This window comes from Podarcis filfolensis, assembly GCF_964270895.1.
Source record: "Podarcis filfolensis genome assembly, chromosome: 2".
Taxonomy (NCBI): Eukaryota; Metazoa; Chordata; class Lepidosauria; order Squamata; family Lacertidae; genus Podarcis; species Podarcis filfolensis.
The window spans coordinates 18,594,488-18,619,910 of record NC_139605.1 but is presented as its reverse complement, the minus strand read 5'-3'; the positions used below and the strand labels follow the sequence as shown (position 1 = coordinate 18,619,910).

At 48.0% G+C, this 25,423-nt stretch overlaps 1 protein-coding gene across 1 annotated transcript in view; it reads left to right on the top strand.

The window, feature by feature from the left end:
* The window catches only part of GABBR1 (gamma-aminobutyric acid type B receptor subunit 1), a 172,191-nt gene that overhangs the window by 72,381 nt on the left and 74,387 nt on the right, over positions 1 to 25,423 (top strand). The window contains exon 3 of the mRNA XM_083600595.1: positions 3,457 to 3,541. Coding sequence (XP_083456721.1) covers positions 3,457 to 3,541 — 85 coding nt within the window. The remainder of the gene's footprint in view (positions 1 to 3,456; positions 3,542 to 25,423) is intronic.

Here is a 25,423-nt window from a genome sequence, read left to right as displayed (position 1 = left end):
TTGAGATTCCTGCATTGCAGGCGGTTGTACTACATGACCCTCAAGGGTTACTTCCAACTCTACCATAATATGATTCTACAGAACCTGTGGCCCTCTAAATACTGTTGAACTACCAGCTCCCACCAGCCCCAGCCAGCATGGTCAGTGGTCAAGAATGATGGGAGTTGTAGTCCGCCAACATCTGGAGGGCCACAGCTTCCCCTGCCTCGGCAGTAAGCACTCCTTTGTTTGAAGATTTTTTTTAGTCGGTCTCCCTTTCCGTTTTGTTAAAGAATAATTCATTTTACCTACGTGTATGAATGCAGATTTAGACAAGCACACCAACATGTGGCGAAAGGTGCAAAAGCTGGTGGATACTGTGCAGACTCCATAGATATGGGAGTAGAATTCCTTTTCCTTCCCACTGCAGCCCCTTCCACCCTCCAGCTACCCAATGGTGCTTCTGAGAGTCAGACAACCCTCTAGGTTCGTGTGGGTCGCAGGGCTGGGGGAAGGCAGTTGGTGGAGAAAACTGACAGGAATTGGAGATCTGCCCTGGGGTGGGGTGGGGTGGGGGAGGCTTTCTGTTTACTTGCACCACCCAATTTATCATCATCATCAACACCATCATCACCATCATTAATCACCTGCCCGATTCCTTAATCTTTAATTCCAGGATGGGTCACAACAATAAAAACACAATGTTGAAAACACAGAAATACGGCGGGCCGTCAAAAGGTATCTCTCTGGTGTCAAATGCCAGGGTAAAGAGGTTTTTCTTCAGCATCTGCCCAGGAACTGTTTAATGGAGGCAAAATGTGAGGAAAGAGTTCCACAACTCAGTTGCTGCCACAGAGAATGCCCTCTCCTGGGTCACCTGTGCCTCTGAGGGTGGCGAAACAACCAAGAGGGCTCATTTTAGCACCCAAGGAAGTCTATGGGAAAGGAGGTGCTTTTTCAGGTATTTGCAGACTGAGTTGTTTAGGACTTTAAACGTCAATGCGAGCATCTTGAAGTGGGCCCAGAGATGAACTGGCAACCAGTCACATGCGCTGGTTTCTGCCCAACTTTTTTTGGGGGGGGGGGGCCTGGCATGAGCATGTGATGTCATGCAGCGGGAGGAGGCCATTCCCTTCCAGCCGTCCCGCTGCGAAGACCATCACCTCTGCTCCAACATAAATCAGCGACCCGGGCAGATAGAACTGCGCACACAGAATAGGCGTGAGGCTTGTGGAAGCATACTACAACTACAGATTTATTAATCATAAATCAGGACAAAGAAACAGGAAAAAACAGCTAAAAGCAAAAGCTATACACACAAGGGAAGTTCCCAGCATACTGTGCTGGAATGTAAACAGACGTGTGACACGTAACAATCCCATGTCTGTTCCTTAAGGTGGAATGGCAATGTCAACAGGCTCCACAAGGCCTGTCGCAGCCACAGGCAGGCCCAGAGGGGCCCAATGTAGCCGCAGGAAATCCTGCCAGGGCTCACTGCATGCTGTGGAATATTGAGGGGGTCTGGCCGCCTCACTGAAAATTGGTGCCCCTGCAACCAGTGCAGCTGCTTTAAAAATGGGGTAATATGGAATCTAAATGGAAACCCAGCCAGTAAGCTAGCTGCTGTATTTGGGGCCAGTTGGAGTTTCTGAGCTGTCTTCAAGGGCAGCCCCACGTAGAGCGCATTGCAATAACCCAGTCTGGAAGTTACTAGAGCATGGAGTACAGCGGCTAAGTCATTTCTGTTCTAAAGCAAGCTGTAGCTGGCAAACCAGCCATATCTGGAAAGCTACCTATGCACGTGTGGTAATATTTTTGAGGAATTGGGCACTGCTTTTCACTGAATGTGGATAAAGGGGGGGGAGCCACTTCACAATGTTGTCCAGATGGTACAGTACCCCATACATATTGCAATATCGCAAGTGGGAATCACAGTTTCAAGGGGCTGTAAGTACAGAAGCACACACAAAGGAGGTTTGTTTCATTTATAATGTAGATGGTCGACTAACAAAGAAGCGCTGCTGGGAAATAAATAATAAAAATTGAAACGATTCTTGGATTTATTAATATGCACTTAAGATGGTGCTTATGTTCTTACAGGGAAAGAACTGGCCTCTTTTATGATAACAGCTGTCAGGATTGTGTGTGCCAGATAGTGGTTATTTTTTATTTATTTAAAAAAACCCTAGTTATTAAGGAATAGATAAATAAAGCACAAGACAATGTCCTTAAGGCAAAATTAAATCATGATATGAGCAGGAGGGGAGGGGAGTTAAATCGATGGATTCAATCAGATCTCTCCTGTTGTTGTGCACTATGGAATCAAGATGTTGTGAAATTAAAATGAAAGGAAATGGAAAATAGTATTTAAAGTTTAAATTAAAAGAAAAGGATTACTTTCTTACTGCTTCTTGTTAGGAAAACACATCATATGCACGAGTATGCTGTTGAGCCATGCATCCAGCTACCAGAAGGTCAGAGCTTTCAAGAAGATGGCAACTTGGAAAATGTGGGAAAATTGCTGAGATTACAAACAGGGTCGCTTGTATTTTGTTATGCTACAATCTCACTGTACAAACGCAGAATTTGGTATCGGACACAGCACTTTGACCTCCAGAGAATTTGCACTTAGAAAACAGAAGCATAGGATAGAAAGCTGCGATATACTGAACCAGATCTTTGGCCCATCTGGGCTCAGTATTGTCCAGGGTTTCAGACAGGGGTCTGTCTCAGCCCTACCTGGAATTGAACCGGCAATCTTCTGCCTGCAGAGCAGATGCTCTACTGCTGAGCTATGGCCTTGCCCCTTAAGGTTGTGGAAATAGATGAGCACATCTGTGTTATGTCCCCATGCTCAGTCCCCACTGCCATCGGTCAACATGGTCACCATGCTGGGACGCATCCCTGTAAAAAGTGGTTGCTGGGGAGAACTGACAACCCCAGCTAGATGGATGAATGTTCTGACTTCAAATGGATGTTCCAATGAATGCCCTTCCACATTCAGTGAATGTGTGAGGGAGAGGCAAGATTGCACCTAGAAGCCCCCTAGAAGCAGAATACCTGCTCTGAGTGGCCACGTGTCCAGCACTGGAGCAGTACAGGAAATATATATATACAGTGGTACCTTGGTTGTCGAACTTAATCCATTCCGGGAGTCCGTTCGATTCCCAGAACAGTTTGAAAACCAAGGCACAGCTTCCGATTGGCTGCAGGATTTTCCTGCATTCAATCAGAAGCCGCGTAAGCAACGCCAGACATTCAGCTTCCCAAAAACAGTTGCAAACCGGAACACTCCCAGGTTTGTGGCGTTCGGGAGCCAAAATGTCTGAGTGCCAAGGCGTTCGACAACCAAGGTACAACTATATGATGTGTGGGTCTTCTTTGGTGACCAGACAGAGAGTAAAATCATTCAAAATTGGTCAATATATTCAAATGTGTACCGTTCCTAAGGTCACATTCCTCTCTTCTTGTCCTCAGATGCCGCTTCTCCTGGTGCTGAGCTTGCTGGCGCTGACGACACCACTACCTGGCGACGGGGCGCTTCACCTGAACACCTCCGAAGGTAAGAACCTCTCTTCCCCTTCCCGGCTTCCCCACATCTGCTCAAGGAGCTGCAATTCTGGCTCGCTGAATTCCCTGTGGGGTGCATATGAATGAACAGCTGAAGGCTGGTTCTTTCCAGACACTTCTCCCAGTTTGCATCACACATTAAACGTCTGCTCAAACAACCGTTTCTCGTTGTGTTCCTGTGTCTTTGACATTGTTAGCGTTTCTTATTATTTATTCAGCAGTTAAAATATTGCCGAGAAGCCTGCAACCGAAGGATATCGAGCGAGTGCCTGTGTTGAACTTACCTCAGATCCCTCTTCGCTTTGACCTTTTCCTCAAGCCTTCTTTGTTTTCAACCGACCCTTTCCTCCAAGGACTCCTCCTGGCGTGAGGACCTCCCTGGGCAAGTGGATCTTCCCCACCTTGCTTCTAGTACACCCTCAATCGGCAGACTTATCACTGCCGCCACTGCACCAGGTTGCAAACCACCACATTCTGAGAGGGGCTCATGTGAGCGCCAGCTATTTTGACATTCCCGCAATGCCCACAGAGTTGCATTGCTCTGAGGCACTGTGGGAATGTCAAAATGGTGGGTTTCAGCCTGCCTGTGGCTGCCCCTCTGTAAATTTGAACTGAATGGTTGGGGCAGTAGCAGGTGGTTGGGCCCAGCTAAGATGCTGGACCCCCAGAACTCAATAAACACACAAGACGTAACCGGCTGTCCTTTTGAATAAATAAGGTATACTATTCATTGTATCAAATTGTAGATTTCAACGGAAGTCTCATAAAGTTCAACAAAAAAAGCAGAAGACCCAGTGGATCAGTTCATTCTCAAGTCAGTTCATGCAGAAGGTCCATACATATATAAGTGTCTGTGAAAGGATTCTGTGGAACTGTAACAACCCTTCATGTGGATTACTGGACTCTATGAACAGACAGGTGAAATAGACACTTATACATGTATGGACCTTATGAATGAACTGACTAGAGAATGAACTGAGTATGTTTCACGTAACCATAGGTTATGGTTGTTTTGGACCCGCAGAACTGCCTGACCATGTTGTGTATGCCCACTGGCCCTCCTTCCCTCAAATTCCTGCCTCTCGGTCCATTGTCTGCTCTCTGTGTATCCATTGTATCCCCCGCCCCACAGTTTCCCTGCCTTTCTGGGACCTCTTTCTGGTCCTTAGTCTGCCCCTGTCCAAAGCTGTGTGGTTTAACGCCAGCCAAAGCGACAACTCTCCCTTCCCTCAGAGAACCTGAGTTGCGAACATCCTAACTGCTTTGTTCCCTGAGCAGCTGGAATGTTCATGAAGATTTCAGGCCCTCATGCCAGTCGTTGTCACAGTCATCCTTTGCCCCGCTTTACAGTTACTTAAACTATTATTTATTATTTTACTTTTATTTATTTGATTTGTATATCCTTATCCGTAGATTTCAGGGCAGTTCACAACCTGAAATCAGAAACAGGCTACAGGAAACAGCTCGGTAACTATTTACGGTAAATAGAGGATAGTCCCCTGAGGTAAAATGGAGGACTGCCCTCTGTAAAGTAGGACACAGGGCCACCCGCGCCACTTGTTGCCTCTGTTAGTTGTCATGAGCTGTGGCGTATTTGGCCTGGGGTTGTCGCTTGATTATATTTTGGATGGTGTTTTTGTGCTGTTTCCTCGTTTCAGCATGTGATGCTTTTATGATGGAAAGAGGGATCTTTGTTTGTGGTAAAAACCTGATGCGGAACATTCTTTTAGCCAGCATAAAAGAATATTTATGAGGACTGAGCTGTAAGCAAATACATCCAGCATTGCAGCTGTTACAGCAGGGGTTGCTTCTCCTTTTTTGCCAAAGTGGTTGAGATTTCACAAATAAGTTTTTGAGCTACTGTATTTTTAATGGAATTTGCCGAAATCTACACTACCGGCATGGTAGATTTTCACAGACATTTAAGCAATTTCCATTCGGACATTGCTTACTATGCCCTGGAAATTCAGGACGTCGGGCAACCCTACTTGCCACCCACTCCTGAGACGGTATCAAGAAGAACGATGGATGTGCATTATAGGACCAGGGAGAGTCCTGGGTTCAAATCCTCCCTCTCTCTCACGAACTTCACCACTGCCAACCTAGCAGTTTGAAAGCACACCAGTGCAGGTAGATAAATAGGTACCGCTGCAGCGGGAAGGTAAACGATGTTTCCGTGCGCTCTGGTTTCTGTCACCGTGTCCTGTTGCGCTGGAAGCGGTTTAGTCCTGCTGGCTACATGACCCAGACAGCTGTCTGTGGACAAATGCCAGCTCCCTTGGCCTGAAAGCGAGATGAGCGCCACAACCCCATAGTCGCCTTTGACTGGACTTAACCGTCCAGGGGTCCTTAACCTTTACCTAGTAAAATGTGGTAACTACTCTGACCACCTTTAGGGAAGGATGAGGTAGAACTGTAATAAACATGGGAGTTTCTGACACAAGGGTGGGGGCCAGTTCTGCTGTCCTCAAGAAAAAAATATCCATAGAGAAAGCAGAGTTAAGGATAAAACACTAAAAAGGGGAGTTACAAACAAACATGCTAAAAGTTATTTAATATTTCGGGTTGCCATATTTCAAAAAGTGAAACTCCAGACACAAAAGTTGTTTAGTTTTGCCCAAAGCTGTTGAATGTTTAATGTTTCATAAGAAAGCATGCTATGGCTGGCATTTTTTTTAAGGTTTGTGTGTGTGTGTGTGAGAGAGAGAGGGGGGGGGGGGAGAGAGAGATTTTCACCTCATCCTGTAGACACTGGCGTTTTAACCTTTCCCTCTGCTATTGGTTTTTCTAAAAAACATGGTGTGCTTTCTAGTGATGCATTTAGCATCATGTCTAGTGTGGCCCTTACAGTAAAACAGTATGGATTCTGTGGCTGAATAATTATTTTAAAATGTTCTTTATTGGGAAGTTGGCTCTGCAGACTGGCTCTTTTATGAGGCAGGAAGTCTCCCAACAGCACGTCCATCAGCTAGTCAGGAAAGTACTGGCTGTGTGTACATTTAAGGATGTGCCAATTCCCCCCCCCCCTCTTCCTGGCTTAGCTGGTTGCCAAAGATAGGGATCTGTTTTTCACCTGCTCTGGCATCTTTTTGCTGTTGCAATCCTTTTCCGGGGCTCTTCAAGTTCCTCTGCTTTCTCTCCCTTGTTTAGCTGAAAGCATGACCAAGTACAGTGGTACCTCGGGTTACGAACTTAATTCGTTCCGGAGGTCCGTTCTTAACCCAAAACTGTTCTTAACCTGAGACGCACTTTCGCTAATGGGGTCTCCTACTGGCATCGGTGCATGATTTCCGTTCTCATCCTGAGGTAAAGTTCTCAACCTGAGGTACTGATTCCAGGTTAGCGGAGTTTGTAACCTGAAGTGTTTGTAACCTGAAGCATTTGTAACCCGAGGTACCACTGTAAACATAAATTAAACTGTTTGGGGAAGGAAGAAGAAGAAGAAGATTTTGGATTTGATATCCCGCTTTATCACTACCTGAAGGAGTCTCAAAGCGGCTCACATTCTCCTTTCCCTTCCTCCCCCACAACAAACACTCTGTGAGGTGAGTGGGGCTGGGAGACTACAGAGAAGTGTGACTGGCCCAAGGTCACCCAGCAGCTGCATGTGGAGGAGCGGAGACGCGAACCCGGTTCACCAGATTACGAGTCCACTGCTCTTAACCACTACACCACACTGGAGAAACACCCATTCAGATAGAGTGGAACCCCTACTCCCCACCCCAACCCCAAAAGCTGACTTTTGCTAGATATTCCAGTATATATCCAGCTGTAACTGCTGCATGTTGCTGGCATCCGTCTGTCTCGGGAGATAATGGAACAGTGCGCTTTTGGGGATGAGGTCAAGCTGTTGGAAGGTTGCAGCACCTGCTGTGACTGTAGAGACCATACACAAATCTGGAGTGGAGTCCCAAAGGCGGTTGGATGGTATCTTGTGTCCCCCCTTCTAGCAACTCCTGCAGCCAAGCTGGTGCTTCCTGCTGCTTGCATACATACTGTATTTTTCCGTGTATAAGACGAGGGTTTTTTATTATAAAAAATGCTAAAAATTGGGGGTTGTCTTATACACAGATAGTGCAGAGGTGGGATGGGCGATTGGTGGCTGCCGTGAGCTGGAGATTGCCAGCAATGTTTGGGTAGGTGATTGGTGGCTGTGGCAAGGTCTGCCGGCGATTGGCTGCTGTGGCAATTGGGCGGGCGATTGGTGGCTGGCGGTCAGTGGGCAGATGATTGGTGGCTTCATCAATGCGTGTGATGGGCAGCTGCAGTCAGGCGGGTGAGTGATTGTCGCCCCCCCCCAAAAAAAGCTTAACAGCTCTGGGCAATCTCCCCCCATTTCCTCAATTTGGAATCCCCCAAAATAGGGGTCGTCTTATACACGGGGGGCGTGTTATACACAGAAAAATACTGTACATTTGTAGCACATAGCTTCCCCCAAGAAATCCCGAGAATTGTAGTTTTTCCAGAGCTACCATTCTAAGTTCCTGTCACAAACTACAGTTCCCAAGATTCTTTAAATGAATGCTGTATACGCAGCCTTAAATTAAGCTTTCTCGGATGGGGGAACGAGTCCTGATCACATATCTGCATATGAATTTCTATATCTTAAAAGTCTGTTATTTCAGAGTTGGGAAAATTCATCAGATTGGAGTTTATTTTTAGCACTGGTAATCGATGGATGTTCCCCCCTCCCCCAAATGTCTGAGGCGCATGAAGTCAAAGTTTGGCAAGCCATACTTTAATTAAGCAGGAACACTTAAAATGCTTAGAATATTGTTACAAATGCCCAGCGCCTCTCCTTCTTTCTGCCAAGCCCTGGCGAGAGCACATGGAATCTCAGGGTCTGTGTCCCTTTTGAGAATAGAAGACACGGCGGAGATTGTCATGCTTTAAGAACTAGGGTTTGTTCACCTATTTACACCCTTGGTCTGCTTGGAGGGGGTCCAGATCATACAGCATGGCCCAGAGCATTGCAGGCAGTCCTTCCTTCCACCTCGCCAAGATGGAACGCCCCTTTCTTCTTCCCAGAAGCCTCTCCCCCAGAGCAGTTACCCTGGCAACCTTCCAAATCTCCAGCCTCTGGTCACACCTGGGACACTGAGTTGTTGCAAACCGTGGATGGCACTCTATTGTAATATTAACAGCTCTCCTCTTCCCTCAGCCAGCCAGACTGGTATGTGTAAGGCAGTCCAGGAATCCCCTTGCAGCTTATATTCTCCCTTCACATCACAAAGAACCCCAAATCCTAGCATTTATTAATTTCTCGAGTTTTAGGGGGGGTCCCTCCCTACTTCTATAACAATATCATTGGGGTTGTGGGTTTTGTCCACACCAGAGCATGATGTCTTCCGCCATCCAAGTGTTGCTTTTTATTTAAGATTTTCTTGTGCTACAAAACAAATAAACAGGGGAAAGTACTTGTCATCTCCACTTTCAATTGATGGAGTCTTTTTCACAGGGTGTTGTTCTTCTTTCCTTCTGTTGCATAGTGTTAGTGTGGGGGTTTGTGTCAGCACCGCTGTGGGCAGGTCCTTTGTTTTTACAGATACAGGGGTGGGTGGGTGTGTTTGTGTGGGTGTGTGTATGACATTGTGGGAGAAGGGGGAAATCCCACATTTGAAGGTGAAAGGTCCCAGACACAGCTGTGATGGGGAGAACCCCTACATATGTTTCAATTATTTACTTATTTATTAATTTATTAATTTATTTATTTATTTTCATTTACAAAAGTGTTTGTACACCGTCCTCTCTCAAAACATCAGGGTGGCTTATGACAGCATAAAAATATGTAAAAGCAATACAAAGCGATCATAAAAATGGCTCGCTGCTCAAGGGGCATTTTAAACAGCTGCATAGGTCTGCTGGCATAATAATAATATTAATTCACTGGTACCTCGGGATGCGAACTGGATCCGTTCCGGAGCCCCATTCGCATCCTGAACAGAACGTAAGACACGACAGCGCATCTGCGCGTGTGCGGGTTGTGTTTTGCAGCTTCCGTGCATGCATGTGACGTCATTTTGACCGTCTGCGCATGCGCGAGCAGCGAAACCCAGAAGTAGTGCAACCCGAAAGCGCTCAACCTGAAGTGTATTTATCCCGAGGTGGTGGGTGGCGCTGTGGGTTAAACCACAGAGCCTAGGACTTGCCGATCAGAAGGCTGGCGGTTCAAATCCCCGCAACAGGGTGAGCTCCCATTGTTCGGTCCCTGCCCACCTAGCAGTTCGAAAGCACGTCAAAGTACAAATAGATAAATAGGTACCGCTCCGGCGGGAAGGTAAACGGCGTTTCTGTGGGCTGCTCTGCTTCGCCAGAAGCGGCTTAGTCATGCTGGCCACATGACCCGGAAGCTGTGCACCAGCTCCCTCGGCCAGTAAAGCGAGATGAGCGCCGCAACCCCAGAGTCAGCCACGACTGGACCTAATGGTCAGGGGTCCCTTTACCTTTACCTATGACTGTAATAATAATAATAATAATAGCTTTCAAGAGACGTCCGAAGAAAACACCTGCCAAATCCCCACCGGAAGACTGTTCCACAGCATGGACCTGGGAATGCTAAATGCCTGCCTTCTGGCTGAGGCCTGTCTGGCCTCTGTAACATCAGGGGAAACTCACAACGTTCCTCCAATGATTAATGGAGGAACAGGTTGGTGCAAATCCACATATTGCTATGGCATGGACATGCACCCTGTCTGAACAGTCAGGCTGCATTTAAAGCACATGACTGTCCCGGGAACCGTTGTCTACTGCTCAGAAAGCTACAGTTCCCAACACCCTTAACAAACTATAGCTCCCAGGACTCTCTGGAGGAAGCCACGTGCTTTCAGCTTAGGGCGCATTTACGCAGCAAAATAGTCAGTCTTCAGAGACTAATACCAATTCAGTTCTTCCAGATGCCTATGAGTTTGCAGCCAAAGCCGCACCACCCACAAACAAGAGAATGGCAGGAGCTGACTTGGGGTAACCCCGAGGTACACGGCCATATTTTAAAAAGGTTTAGCAAGAAAACCTAAAGCGAGGGAGCTCCCTCCGAAAACACAGCCCCATAATAACTTGGTGCTGTGGAATATTGAAAGATTGAGAGGAAAAAAACCTGGCAACTGGACGGTGTGGAGGTGGGGGGAATAAGAGTTGCTGGAACATTGCAGACAGAGAAATGCAGATATAGAAAGGTTAGAAAAGGTCGTCTCATTACTGTTTTTGGATAGGTCACTTCCTGCTTCCTGCTGAGCAGCTCTTTTCTAAACATCCTCAGGGACAGAACAAGAGAGCTGGCCATAGACATCAATGGAGAAATGAAACACTGTGATGCGGCTGGGGATGGGTACACTTCTGTCTTTCTGTGTACACACAGGCACACACAGAAAAAAGAGCCGAAGGATAGGGAAAGCGTCCAAAACAGGCTATTGAGGACTGAGCATGCTCAGTGGACATGGAATTCTGTTTGATGGTTGAGAAGGAACTTAAGAGACCTAGAAATTGTTGGATGGGGCAAGGGGGGAAGGGTTTTGCAGGGAAAGGAAACTAAGGCATATCCAACTAGTTTTGTATACGGTTTTGCAGTCTTCTTCTCCTTCTTCTCCCATCACTTGTAAGATTGTCTTCCATGAGCAGGGTCTTAACAGTGAGTCCATAAGTGAGTTGAGGATAGAGTACTGTGGTACCTCGGGTTACATACGCTTCAGGTTATAGACTCCGCTAACCCAGAAATAGTACCTCAGGTTAAGAACTTTGCTTCAGGATGAGAACAGAAATTGTGCGGCGGTGGCGTGGTGGCAGCGGGAGGCCCCATTAGCTAAAGTGGTGCTTCAGGTTAAGAACAGTTTCAGGTTAAGAACAGACCTCTGGAACGCATTAAGTACGTAACCAGAGGTACCACTGTAGTTGCTTTGGAAGACGATAATCAGGCATCCGAACAACATGACCAGTCCAACAAAGTTGATGCTGAAGAATCATTGCTTTGACACTGGTGATCTTTGCTTCTTCCAGTACACTGACATTAGTTTTCCCGCCTTCCCAAGAAACGTGTAAAAAATTTAGGAGACCCGTTGATGGAATATTTCAAGGAGTTGGAGATGCTGTTTATAAGTGGTCCATGTTTCACAAGCATACAGAAAAGTTGGTAGTACAATAGCTGCAATAGGGGACAAAGACCCCTATGGTTCCTTGCTTTTGATTTCAAGGCGGGTGGGAAAGGCATGTTTGTGGTTCTCCTGGAAGGAGCCCCCAGCAAAAAGGGGTCCATGGTGGGGATGCCTGTCCTTCCGAATGACAGGTATGTCACTGGTATTACAAATGAAAATCAGCATCCAAACCATTCACCTTGACTTTAAGCAGGAGCAAATGCAAGGACTCTGCTTCCCTGGAGACCCCTGCCCTAGTACGTGTCATCGGAGAGCTTTGAAATGTGAGGGTGCAGCCTAGCCCTGGCTCTTTTCATTTTCCCTGCGACTTAGAATTCAGTGGCCGCTCTCTCGCTCTTTCCTCAGATCCCAGTCGGAGGCCTATTTAGAATACTGATAGCTGAGCTGACCCATATAAGGGCCAGAACTCTGTCTGAAACGCTGGCCTTTTTCAGAGGCAAAGGCAGGCAGAGCTGATAGCAAAGGGAGGCGATTACCTCTGTGCGCGGCTCTGCTTTGTTATCTGGCAGAGCTCCTGTGATGTTTCAGCAATCGCACAGAAAGCGAAAATTCAACAGGCGACGCTGTTCCCCTGTCAGGTCACCTGTTGGATTCCTGACTGTCAGGTTGCTGTAGAATCAGCAGATGGCCAGAATTAAAGAAACAAATGGTCCGGCCTGTTCTTGTGCTTTTATCAGAGTTAAAACTTAAACTGCTGCGGATCAAAGGAATTGCTACAGAAGCCTGCATAAGAGCTGGCAGCCTTATGGGAATCACAGCAGAGTAAGGGCTGGCAAAATTTTGCCTTCAAAGGGGAGCCATGTCTAAGAACCTTAAGAAAGCAGGAGAAGGGCAGGCGTTGAAGTGAAGGCCAACTGAAAAAAGACAGTCATGGAACTGAGAAATTGCACAAAACAAATGAAATACCGTGAAAATCCCTTTAACATCTTTAACATCAGCAGTAACATCCAGACCAAGGGACGCGAGTGGCGCTGTGAGTTAAACCACAGAGCCTAGGACTTGCCAATCAGAAGGTCGGCGGTTCGAATCCCCGCGATGGGGTGAACTCCTGTTGCTCGGTCCCTGCTCCTGCCAACCTAGCAGTTCAAAAGCATGTCAAAGTGCAAGTAGATAAATAGGTACCGCTCCGGCGGGAAGGTAAACGGCGTTTCCTTGCGCTGCTCTGGTTCGCCAGAAGCGGCTTAGTCATGCTGGCCACATGACCCGGAAGCTGTACGCCAGCTCCCTCGGCCAATAAAGTGAGATGAGCGCCGCAACCCCAGAGTCGGCCACAACTGGACCTAATGGTCAGGGGTCCCTTTACCTTTACCTTTAACATCCAGACCATGGGAGCATCTCAGCCCTGTTCTTGAGTTTGTTGAAAATCTGGAACAGCTTGCCTTGTATTCCTTTCTTTGAATTTGTGCCATTTAGGTTTTTAAACCTTTTTGTAAAAGCAGCCCTAGAATTTTCACAGCTGAGTCCTCAACCCTTTATTACTGTGCTTTGTTTTCTTCAAGTTGGGCTTTGTTTAAAACTTGCCATTTAGTTTTTCAAACCTTTTTTGTAAATTCAGTATTAGAAACTGTACTTTTGAGTCCTCAATCCTTTATTACTGCACTATGATTTACCTAGGTTGAGCTAGGATTAGAATACTTCAGAATTTTTTTGGGGGGTGGGTTCTACCCTTTTTTTGAATTTTGGTCATTTAAAGTTTGTGATTTTTCTATTTCCTTCTGAGGAAACTGAATAGTTCAGTGAAACGACGTTTGTAGCCAGCGTCCCGTTAAGGCTTTGTTCTATCTTAGGTTTTTCTAATTTTTTCCTTAAGCTTTTTGATTTTTTTTATTATTTAGTTTATTTCCATAAGATAATATTTCTCGCCGATTAATTCTAGTTTCAGGGATTTTCACGGTATTTCATTTGTTTTGTGCAATTGAAGTAGAGGCAGCAGAAACGTACATACAGTGGTACCTCGGGTTAAGTACTTAATTCGTTCCGGAGGTCCATTCTTAACCTGAAACTGTTCTTAACCTGAAGCACCATTTTAGCTAATGGGGCCTCCTGCTGCCACCACGCCGCCAGAGCACAATTTCTGTTCTCATCCTGAAGCAAAGTTCTTAACCTGAAGCACTATTTCTGGGTTAGCAGAGTCTGTAACCTGAAGCGTATGTAACCTGAGGTACCACTGTATTAGGGCTGTGCACCTATTCCAGCTGAATGCCAGATCCTGAGCTGAATTGGGCCAGCTGAGGTTGACCCAGGATTTGTCTGCAACCCAAGATTTGGCCAGAGTTGATTGAGGAGTGATCTGGAGCTGTCAAAGGAGGGGAGGCGGCCCAGGAGAGAGGAGCAGCAGCGTGCAGGCTGCCTGCGTGTGTTTCCTCTTCCCTCCCAAATGTATATTTCATTAGGTTTTTGAGCCCTAGTTAAAAGATTATGCAAGGCTCTAGATTTGGTTTGCGGCTGCTCCGAAGTGCTGAGTAAGGCTCTGAATTAGATTGGGGGTGGGGTGGGCATGCACCGCTGTCATGGACTGGCTGGATGCAGAAAAAATGTGGTGGGAGGTACCAGCTGGGAAACCCCTGGGGGGAGAAGGCTCAGAGCCAGGGGACTGTTGGTGGGACTGCAATGGGTGGCCAGAGGGTAAAGAGGCAGCAGAATGGGAGGAGGAGGCGTCAGAAGCTGAAGGGGCAACAGGGTTTAGTGAGCAGGAGGAAGCTGGGGCAGAGAGCAGTCCAGAAGCAGAGGCAGAAGCAGAGGCTGGAGAGGAGAAGGGTCATGTGATGGCCTGGGAATCGGATGCTGAACCTGAGGAATCCCAGCCTGCACAGGATTCCCCGCCTCCAGAACCAGCTGAGCCAGGGCTGGGGCATGAGCCCGAAGGGTCCTCACCTGTGCTGGATCCTCAGGTGCAGGCACCAGCTGAGTCTGCTCTGGCTCCTGAGGGGATGGAGGACCCATTGCCTGCAGGTGCTCCACCCTCAGCCCCGCCAGAGGAAGCTGAGGTTGCCTCTGGGTCCGGTAACCCTCCAGCCGCTCCTGAGCTGCAGAGGCCCAGGGCAGAGAGGCAGAGGGAACTAAGTTCCCGCAGGAGGAGTGCTCGCCTCCAGGCCAGGAGAGGCGAGTCACCTGAGGATCGGGGCCTCCCTATGCCTCGGGGAAGATAAAAGCCAGCCCCAGTCCCAAGTTGCAGGAGCAACATCATTGGTTGTCAGTTCCAGCCTGATCCCTGACCTGCTTCCCTGCTGGAGCTCCTGACCTCACCTGACGCCCTGCCCTGCACCCAGCTTCAACTTCTACGGACTGCCTTCATTTTGCACCATTGACCTCGGACTGGACTCGGACCTCACCTCTCGGTTAGCCCCCGGGACCAGCACAGGTCAAGAGGTTGCTGAAGAATCCAGGGAGTCTCCCCCTCCTGCTGCGACCATCTCCCTTCTCCCCTGGTCTCCCAGAACGCACAGAGAAATGAAGAGAGTGGAGCAAAGAGAGACCAAGCGAAGGAGTCTTAGGCTGCTGGGAAAGGAACTAGGGGAGGAGTCTTAGAGAGCGCAAGTGCCTCATTGGGGCAAGACCTACTGGGAAGGGTGGCTGAGACCGCTAGGACTGAGCTGTTCTGTTTATTTGAACAAAGAGCTTGCTTTCCTGACTTCGGGTGATTTACTGTATTGTTTCATTGCTGACTTCAGCTCCTGACAACAACCCTAGTTCGCATACAACTGCCTGCTCCCATAGGAACCTGGGATGCTGCCTTCTACTGATGAGTCAGACCACTGGTCCAGCTACTTTAGCTCAGAATTGCTTGCACTGACTGGCAGGGGCTCTGCGGGGATTCAGGTAGGGAGTCCCTCCCAAGAGATCCTGGAGATTGAATCCGGTGTTGCTGCACCACTGAGCCATGGCTACACCCCTGTCCTAAAATCCACGGAGACCTTTCCCCAGGTGCTCCCTCAGTCTGAAGCGCAGACGGTGGCTATGAGGAAGGTGAACTTTTTAGCAGTGCTACCTGCCCCACTTGTGGAACAGTTTCCCTAGAGCCTGGCACCGACGTTGTTATCAACGCACGGCAAATACTTCCTTGTTCTCCCGAGCTTTTTAATGCCTTCTGACATTTTAAGAACACCTTTTGAAGATAATTTTAGCACCATGGAAAGACTGGGTTGAATATTAGCGCCCTCAGTCTTAACAGAAGTTTCTTAAGGTTTCTTTCCTATCTTAAAAAATACTCACCCTTAATGAAGTTGTTCAGCACGTTCAATCAATCAGGCTCTTGGATTATGGTCGTTGCTGCCTATCTCCCTAGGTTGATGTGGGATTTCTATATTGAATTTTCTTGCGGTGTTGTTATACCATGCTTTAAATTCTCTTTGAAAACTAATGGCTGTATGTTGCCTGGACAACATAATGTTATCCGAGTGGCATGGCCTCCACTACCTGCGGCAATACAGTGGTGCCTCGCAAGACGAAATTAATTCGTTCCGCAAGTTTTTTCTTCTTGCGAGTTTTTCGTCTTGCGAAGTACGGTTTCCCATAGGAATGCATTGAAAATCAATTAATGCGTTCCTATGGAGACCGCTTGCCAGGCTGGCGGTGCGGAGAAGGGCTTTTCTCCCCACCGCAAGCCTTCAGGACAGGTCCGGGAACAGAGGGGAAGGCGCGCAGCGCTTCTCCTCTGTTCCCGGGGCTTGCGGCGGGAGGAGGGTTTTTCCTCCCCACCGCCAACATTCAGAACAGCATTCTGAATGTTGGCAGTGGGAAGGAAAACCCTCCTCCCACCGCAAGTCTTCAGGACAGCCATCCGAAGGCTGGCGGTGGGGCGGAGAGACCTCCTCCCGCCGCCAGCCTTCCGAGCAGCCTTCAGAAGGCTGGCAGTGGGGCGGAGAGACCTCCTCCCGTCGCCAGCCTTCCGAGCAGCGTTCCGAAGGCTGGCGGCGGGAGGAGGTCTCTCCGCCCCACCGCCAGCCTTTGGAGGAGCCATTCGAAGGCTGGCGGCGGGAGGAGGTCTCTCCGCCCCACCGCCAGCCTTCGGAGGAGCCATTCGAAGGCTGGCGGCGGGAGGAGGTTTCTCCGCCCCACCGCCAGCCTTGGGAGGAGGTCCGAGGACAGTGGGGAAGACGCGCTGCGCTTCCCCGCTGTCCTGGAGATTTCCCTATGGGCTTTCGTCTTGCGAAGGAAGCCCATAGGGAAATTCGTTTTGCGAAGCGCCTCCAAAACGGAAAAACCCTTTCGTCTAGCGGGTTTTTCGTCTTGCGAGGCGTTCGTCTTGCGGGGCACCACTGTATATGCCTCTGAATGCCCGTGACTGGGAATGTGTTCAGGTTCTGCTTGCAGGCTTCCCATGAATCACTGCGAGAACAGGATCCTAGACTAGATGGCCACTGGCCTGATCCAGCACGCCCCTCTTACGTTCCTATGGCCATGTGTCCTAATTTAGAGAAGACTGTCCTCGATCTGAAGGGCCGTCGCTGGTCCCAGTCCAGTTTTTTTGTTGCATTGTGGGCATCTGTCTGTCTCGAGAGACAATGGAGTGTGCCTCCAGGGGTGAAGTCAAATGGCTGCATGAGCAGCACGGAAGTGACCTGCCTGGGACGCAAGCCTGGGCGCTGGGTATGGAGGTCCTGGGCCGCCCAGACAACAGGGTGGGACTCGAACCAATGGATTCAAGTTACAAGGAAGGAGATTCCGTCTAAACATGAGGAAGAACTTTCTGACAGTTTTTAAAAAGAGAAGATCAGTATTGCCAAGCCCTGTCTAAACAATATAGCTTTCAAAAGACGTCAGGAAGGATTGGGGAATCTTTAAAGAATATTTAGAAAACTATGGAATAAAGGGAAACATCTTGGCAGAATTAGACTGATCCCTGTATTGTATAAATATAAGTTCGTAGGGAGGTGAAAAGAAATTATATAAGAAATATGTAAAGTAATGGATAGATAAAGTACAGTGAGATTAATTGGAAGTCAGTTTTGAATTTCTTCTCTATAAGTTTTATAATTGTGTTCAGTATCAGGAGTATAGATGATGATAATTATATTAATCTTCTTGTATCCTATAGTGTGGTGGTTTGTTTGATTTTTCTGTTATTTGTTTGTTTGTATGTTTGTTTACTTGGATGTATGTCTGTTTTTCCATAAATGTATTTTAAATTAATAAAGATATAGTAAAAAAAAAAAAAGATGTCAGGAAGGACGGAGGGACCGTTCCTGCCAAATCTCTGCTGGCAGGGAGTCCCAATTTTCCGGGGACAGTCCCAGAACCATGAAAGCCAGCCCGGGTTTTTGATCTGATCTTGGAATGTCCCTCTTCCCCCTGGCAATGCTGCCGCTGCTGAGCTCAAGGAAGAGCAGGAGCCACCACTCCTCAAAGGCAGCAGTTGCAAGGAGACACCCCATTGCCTCTCCATGGCCACCACTGCCAGCCTTCTCTCTTGGGCAGCCTGTAGTGGCTGCTGGAGAACGGGCGAGGAGGAGAGGTCGCTACTACTAAGGCCCTGCCCCATGTGACGAATTGGCTCTGAGGTGCAGGCAGAGGACACGGCTGCCCTGGGCAGGAAGAAAGGAGTAGCAGGGGGGAGTGCAATAATAATAATAATAATAATAATAATAATAATAATAATAATAATAATAATAATTTGTTATTTATACCCCGCCCATCTGGCTGAGTTTCCCCAGCCACTCTGGGTGGCTCCCAATCAAATGTTAAAAACAATACAGCATTAAATATTAAAAATTCCCTAAACAGGGCTGCCTTCAGATGTCTTTTAAAGATAAGGTAGCTGCTTATTACATGCACATCTGAAGGGAGGGCATTCCACAGGGCAGGTGCCAAGAAGGCCCTCTGCCTGTTTCCCTGTAACCTCCCTTCTCGCAGTGAGGGAACCGCCAGAAGGCCCTCGGCGCTGGATCTCAGTGTCTGGGCTGAACGATGGGGGTGGAGACGTTCCTTCAGGTATATAGGACAAAGGCCAAGGAGTCTTGATTTTAAAAAACCACTTTGCCCCTTCCTAAAATTCATTTATTAGTGTGTGTTTCCCTTTTTGTAAATCTACCAAAGAATAAAATCAAATCAGGATTTCTACGGTTTTCTCAGGACAGTGGAGGGGTTGTGTGCTGTGTCCCGTTGGTGAAGTGGTGGTCACAGTTGCCCTTCTTCTCATAGGAAATGCTCTGTGAGGCGAGGGAACAAAACATGGTGGAGTCAAGGAGGGTCAGTTGGGGTGGTGGCGGCGGCGTGAGAAATGTCCCTATTGCCATCTGACGAATGTTGAAGGGAATGCAAGGCCTGCTGCCCCAAAGGCTGTTGTGTTGCGTCTCAGGGGTGTGGGGAACCACCAGAAGTCTCCCCTCAGTGGATCTCAGGGATGGAGAATGGAGCACAAGGGATCAGGTGGTTCTCAAGGTACGGTGAGCCCAAGTTGTTTAGCGCTCTGCGCATTATTGTCGGTTAAACCACAGAGCCTAGGATTTGCCCATCAGAAGGTCGGCGGTTTGAATCCCCGCGACGGGGTGAGCTCCCATTTCTTTGTCCCTGCTCCTGCCAACCTAGCAGTTCAGAAGCACATCAAAGTGCAAGTAGATAAATAGGTACCACTCCGGCGGGAAGGTAAATGGCGTTTCCGTGCACTGCTCTGGTTCGCCAGAAGCGGGTTAGTTATGCTGGCCACGTGACCCAGAAGCTGTATGCCGGCTCCCTCGGCCAATAAAGCGAGATGAGTGCTGCAACCCCAGAGTCATCTGCGACTGGACCTAATGGTTGGGGTCCCTTTACCTTACCTTGAACCTGGCCCAGGAGGAAAAGATCACCCAATGCAGCTCTCTCTGCAGCAGAGTAACACATTTGCAGCAATCTGCTCCTGCGAGCAGGTCCATCCACTGCTACGTCAAATCAGCCTCTCTCTTCATCTGCTGCTTTCTTAAGGTGATCAGCAGAGCTTGCAAGTGCCCAGAACAGGCTGGATGCTGATCATCCAGTTCAGTCCATATGGTTCCTTTATTTTTCTATTAAAGATGAGCCAAAGAAAGGAGAGGGGGGGAGAGATTGTGGTTTGTTGATACGCAGGTTGAAAGCAGAGCTGGGACTAAGCTGGCGTTACACCCCTGATTTATTCTTCTCCCTCAATCCAAAGCACCAGTTTGTTTGTTCTTTAATCATACTGAGAGATTGGATTTGATAAGGTCATATGTTCGCCTCAGACTCCACATGGTAGCAATTTAAGGTTTGGTTCAGGAGGCCAGATGGAGTCAAAAGCTTTTCAGAACTCAATGGAGCAAGCAACAATAGCCGAAATCTGTGCTTCCTCTTTTGCATTCCCTCCCCCCCCCCACCTTTTTGGTATGTGGGGATAAATGCCTTTAATGAATACGAAAATGTGGTTGGTGGTTTGCTGCTTCTTTGTCTGGAAACGAAACCCACTTGAATGCCTGTTAATTACACGGCAATTTTCTTTGTTGAGGAGACTGCTGAGCGGTTTGCCTTCATTACGGGCTAACATAATTATCAGATGCTGGGGACAAACAGCAGGGGACAGCCATCTCCATCATACCCTATTTTTGAACTTCCCAGGGGCTTTTGGCTGCCCACTGCTGGGTACTAAGTGCTAAGACTAGATGGGCCTGTAAACTGATCCAGCGCAGCAGTTCTTAAGTTCCTAATGTTGCAACTTTGGGAGACGGTGTATTTTACTCTGCTAAATTTCTAGGTTACGCCAACTCCAGGGCTTCCAATAGGACCAAAGCTGCTCAGTTAAAAAAGAAAAGTTTACGCGGCGCATCGTTAAACTGTGGAACTCACTGCCACAGGAACCAATGGTGGCTACCACCTTGGATGGCTTTAAAAGCAGATTGGACAAATTCTTAGAAGAAAGGCAGAATAAGGATAATAATAAATTCAGCTCTGTACTCTTGCTCAGAGTAAACCCCTTGTCCATTCTTTTTAATAGGCCTGCTAATCTGAATGCTGCCTAATAACAATAACAAATATTCTTTATATACTGCCTGAAAACTGCTAGGCCCTGGGTCTAAACATTTAGGAGATTCATAGGGCAGAGACATTCCAGGGCCCAAAAATGCTTCACTGGGAATTTGCTACCTGCTGTTAAAGTTTCTCAGACCACAGGGCAATTGCCCACAGACCCTGGCAGATCTAGAGCAGGGGTCAGCAAGGTTTACCTCGCCTGGGCCGATTCACTTCAGCGGAGATCCCTCTGTGGGCTGGATTGCGCACACTCACGCGATTTCCGGCACCTGTGTCTGAGCAGGTGCGATTTCCGGCGTCGGCGCAGATCCAATTTCTGGCATCTGTGCATGCACAGACACTATTTCCGGTGCCGTGGAAGCAAGTCACCACGCTGCGCCAGTTTAGCGCAGCGCAAGGGTATTCGCCGAGTGGGCGGCTCGGTTCGAGGGCCCATGGGCCTTAGGTTGCCGAGCCCTGATCTAGAGAGATTCCCCATTGGCACTGTATTTTCAAGGCAGCATCATACCACTTTAAACAGTCATGGCCAGGGGTCAGCAAACTTTTTCAGCAGGGGGCCAGTCCACTGTCCCTCAGACGTTGTGAGGGGCCAGACTATATTTTGAAGGGGAAAAAATGAACAAATTCCTATGTCCCACAAATAACCCAGAGATGCATTTTAAATAAAAGCACACATTCTACTCATGTAAAAACACACTGATTCCCAGACCATCCGCGGGCCAGATTTAAAAGGTGATTGGGCCAGATCTGGCCACTGGGCCTTAGTTTGCCTACCCATGGTCATGGCTGTTTAAAGTGGTATGTATCCTGGGAAGTGCCGTTTGTTAAGGTTGCTGAGAGTTGGTAAGAGACCCCTGTTCCCCCTCCAAGCTATAGTTCTCAGAGTGCTGCAATGGTCAATCCCTCCTCCCAGGGAACTCTGGGAATTGTGTTCCTTCCAGTTGACCCAGTCACCTTTGTTGGCGCCTGCTTTTCCCCCCTGTTTCGTTTGAACGGCCCTGGGAGAGCCCTATTCCCATTGCTTCTCATGGCCATTTTATGCCCCTTCCTAAGGTCCGACAGAAGGGACGCGGGTGGCGCTGTGGGTTAAACCACAGAGCCTAGGGCTTGCCAATCAGAAGGTCGGCGGTTTGAATCCCCACAACGGGGTGACCTCCTGTTGCTCTGTCCCAGCTCCTGCCAACCTAGCAGTTCGAAAGCACGTCAAAGTGCAAGTAGATAAATAGGTACCGCTCCGGCGGGAAGGTAAACGGCGTTTCTGTGCGCTGCTCTGGTTCGCCAGAAGCGGCTTAGTCATGCTGGCCACATGACCCGGAAGCTGTATGCCGGCTCCCTCGGCCAATAAAGCAAGATGAGCGCCACAACCCAGAGTCGGCCACGACTTGACCTAATGGTCAGGGGTCCCTTTACCTTTACCTTTAAGGTCCGACAGAGCACAGTTCCTACTTGGAGCGAGAGCTGAAACCTGAAGTGGTATCTCAGGAACACCATCAGCACTAGCTGCAGCCAGCCAGCCAGCCCCTTTGCCTTCCAGGACAAACTCACAGGTACAGAAGAGCAACATCTTCGTCTCCTAAAATGCTGCTGCTGTTAGAGGCACAGCTATCAGAGCCAGTTGAAAAGTTGGCAGCCTCTTGAAGAAGAAAGAAAATCCATACATAAATGCAGCTACATTGTGAGCATAGGAATAAATCTCCCTGTGAGGTATTGATGGTAATCAGTAACTCATTGTTTCCCCCCAATCATTCCTTAGCCTTCCCATAATGTGGAAGAAAGTCAGTTCCCCCAATGGGTGTTTTTCTCAACTACATGGTTACAGTAATTGCTCGATTTGCATGCACAGGTCAGGTTTTCTCCTGCACTGATCACACCTGTTTCTTCCCTTTTGGCTCAGCTCAGCCAAGGCACAAAACCAAACCGGTGGCACATCTTTCCTTAGCAACCTTCCAAGAAAGGCCTCCTTCCTGTTTTCCTTAAATAATATATATATAAAAGCCATAGTGGCATTAGGCCAGCTGAAGGCTTTTGCGATGGTCTTTTCCCTTGGCTTTGAGGCGGAGCGGTATATTACAATTATATGAGTTGTGCCGGTAGAATGATGTTCTGTCATGTTGCTGTTGTTGTTGCTGCTTGTTTGTAAGCCGCTTTGGGATTCGTTGAATGGAACGCTGCATAGAAATGCAATCAGTCAAGTGAAAGGGGATGACATGGGACGCCTCTAGACTGTCACCGTTTTCTGCAGGAGGGAAATGAGCGCTCGCCCGCCCGGTTTGCGCATTTGAAGTGGATTCGAGGGCTCTGTTGCCCCAGAGCAATAAATCCAATCCTTTCTCCCTTCATGTTTTTAAAGCTGCGACAGACTCTTTGTGGTTTGGGCAGTGACAGGGGAAGTGCATTAAAAAGCGTGGGATGAATGAATGATTAACGGAAAGACGGTTTAAACACCCCACAAGCAAATCAGGATGTATGCTTATCGTCGCTTAAGCGCCCTATAAACAAATCGGAATAAATGCCGAATAAAGACTCAGTATAAACCAACCTCCCTGTAAGCTTGGTGCAGGCAAACCCAAAGAACAAGAATCAGGAGATTCATGCACGCACGAACACGAACCGACACATCATCTCTCCGCAGTTCACGCATTCTGTCACGCTGAATACCTGGAACATTCTTTGCTCCACTCTGTTCATTAACTTGCATTGTTCCAATCATTCCACATAGAATCACAGCATTGCTGAATTGTAGGGACCCCCAAGGGTAATCTATTCCAACCCCCTGGAAGGCAGGAATCAAAACCAAAGAAACCCTGGCAGATAGCTGTCCAGCCTCCACTTAAAAACCTCCAAGGAAGGAGAGTCCATCACCTTCTGAGGGAGTCGGTTCCACTGTCAGAACGACTCTTGCTGTCAGAAAGTCCTTCCTAATATTCAGCCAGAATATCCTTTCCTGTGACTTGAATCCATTGGATTGGGTCCTACCCCACCGGAGCAGCCAAAAAAACAGCTTGCTCCACCGTCCATTTGACAGCCCTTCGGATATTTGAAGATGACCATAATATCACCTCTCAGTCTTCTCCAAGGCAAACATACTCAGCTCCCTCAACCGTTCCTCATAAGGCTTGCTTTCCAGAGCCTTAATCATCTTGGTTGCCCTCCTCTGCACACATTCCAGCTTGTCAAGGACCTCCTTAGACAGTGGTGCCCAGAACTGGACACAGTGATTGCTGCTGAGCCATTGTCAACCTGCCTGCTAAGACCTCAGCGACCGTGCTTCAGCCATTTTTGCAGGAAACAACTCCCATTCTCTCCCTCAAGCAGATATAGATAAGCTCAACAGAAGCTGCTTTTAGGTATCTGGGACTTGAGTTACTAAACCTTGTCCAGTAACACAGGTCCCATTGGCATAAGAAAATAGGCCCAGGGCCTCCTCCAGAATCTTGAAGAAACAGCCTCCCTTAGAATACCATGGAAGGGACCCTGAAGATCATCTACTCCAACCCCTTGCAATGCAGGAATATGCAGCTCTCCCATATCAGGAATTGAACCTGCAAACTTGGCATTGTCACCACGGTGCTCTAACCAGCTGAGCTATGTCCCATCCAGCTCTGCAGTTCTACGTTCTACATTCTATGTTCTCATTTCTTCCTAACCAGAACCTACCTAGGAGGGGGGTTGTAATTATCCTTTCTTACATATGTGATTGGCTCCTGCCAAGGGAGAAGAAATGGCCAGTTCTTCCCAATGAGAAGGCTTAAAGAGGAATTTGTATTCACACACCATTTTTTAAGACATCATGAGAGCAGGTATCTCCAGGGGGTCCCCACGCCTAGCGGGATGATTCACCAGCCATATCAGCCTAAAATCCCTCAGAAGCCATCTCCCTAGATCGGCTTCTTCTATTTTAATTTATCGCCTCACTATCTTAATAAGGGTATCTGCAGACAGATTATATTTTCCGGGCAGGATTTTAGCAGCTATCAGAAATTTAGGTTTGCATAATCAAAGCGGATTCAAGTGATCTGCCTGCCTAGCACAACAAATCCACTTTAACACACACACACACACACACACACACACACAATTTGGTGTGTCTGTGTGGGTGGGGTTCTTAAATATTGATTGTTGCTTCTTGTATGAATATGTGAAAACAATTAAATATTGGGGGCGGGGGACCAGATATTATGTGGTTTGGAAAGTGATGGGGAAAGGAAGTGAGAAATGTGGGGGGAATGAATGATTGACGGTTGGTTAGAGCATGGTGCCGGTAACGCCGAGGTTGCAGGTTCGATCCCTGCGTGGGGCAGCTGCATATTCCTGCATTGCAGGGGGTTGGACTAGATGATCCTCGGGACCCCTTCCAACTCTACAATTCTATGATTTTATTTTTATTTTTAAACTTTATTCCAAAACTGAAAAAGAATTACAAACATCAAATTCAAAATCCATATTTGTTTTGTAACATAAGCCTATCACATAGTTGACTAGATTAAAATATACCTAATTGCTATAGACTTCCCTTTGCTATATATAAGGTAAAGGTAAAGGGACCCCTGACCATTAGGTCCCGTCGTGGCCGACTCTGGGGTTGCGGCGCTCATCTCGCTTTATTGGCCGAGGGAGCCGGCGTACAGCTTCTGGGTCATGTGGCCAGCATGACTAAGCCACTTCTGGCCAACCAGAGCAGCACACGGAAATGCCATTTACCTTCCCGCCGGAACGGTACCTATTTATCTACTTGCACTTTGACGTGCTTTCAAACTGCTAGGTTGGCAGAAGCA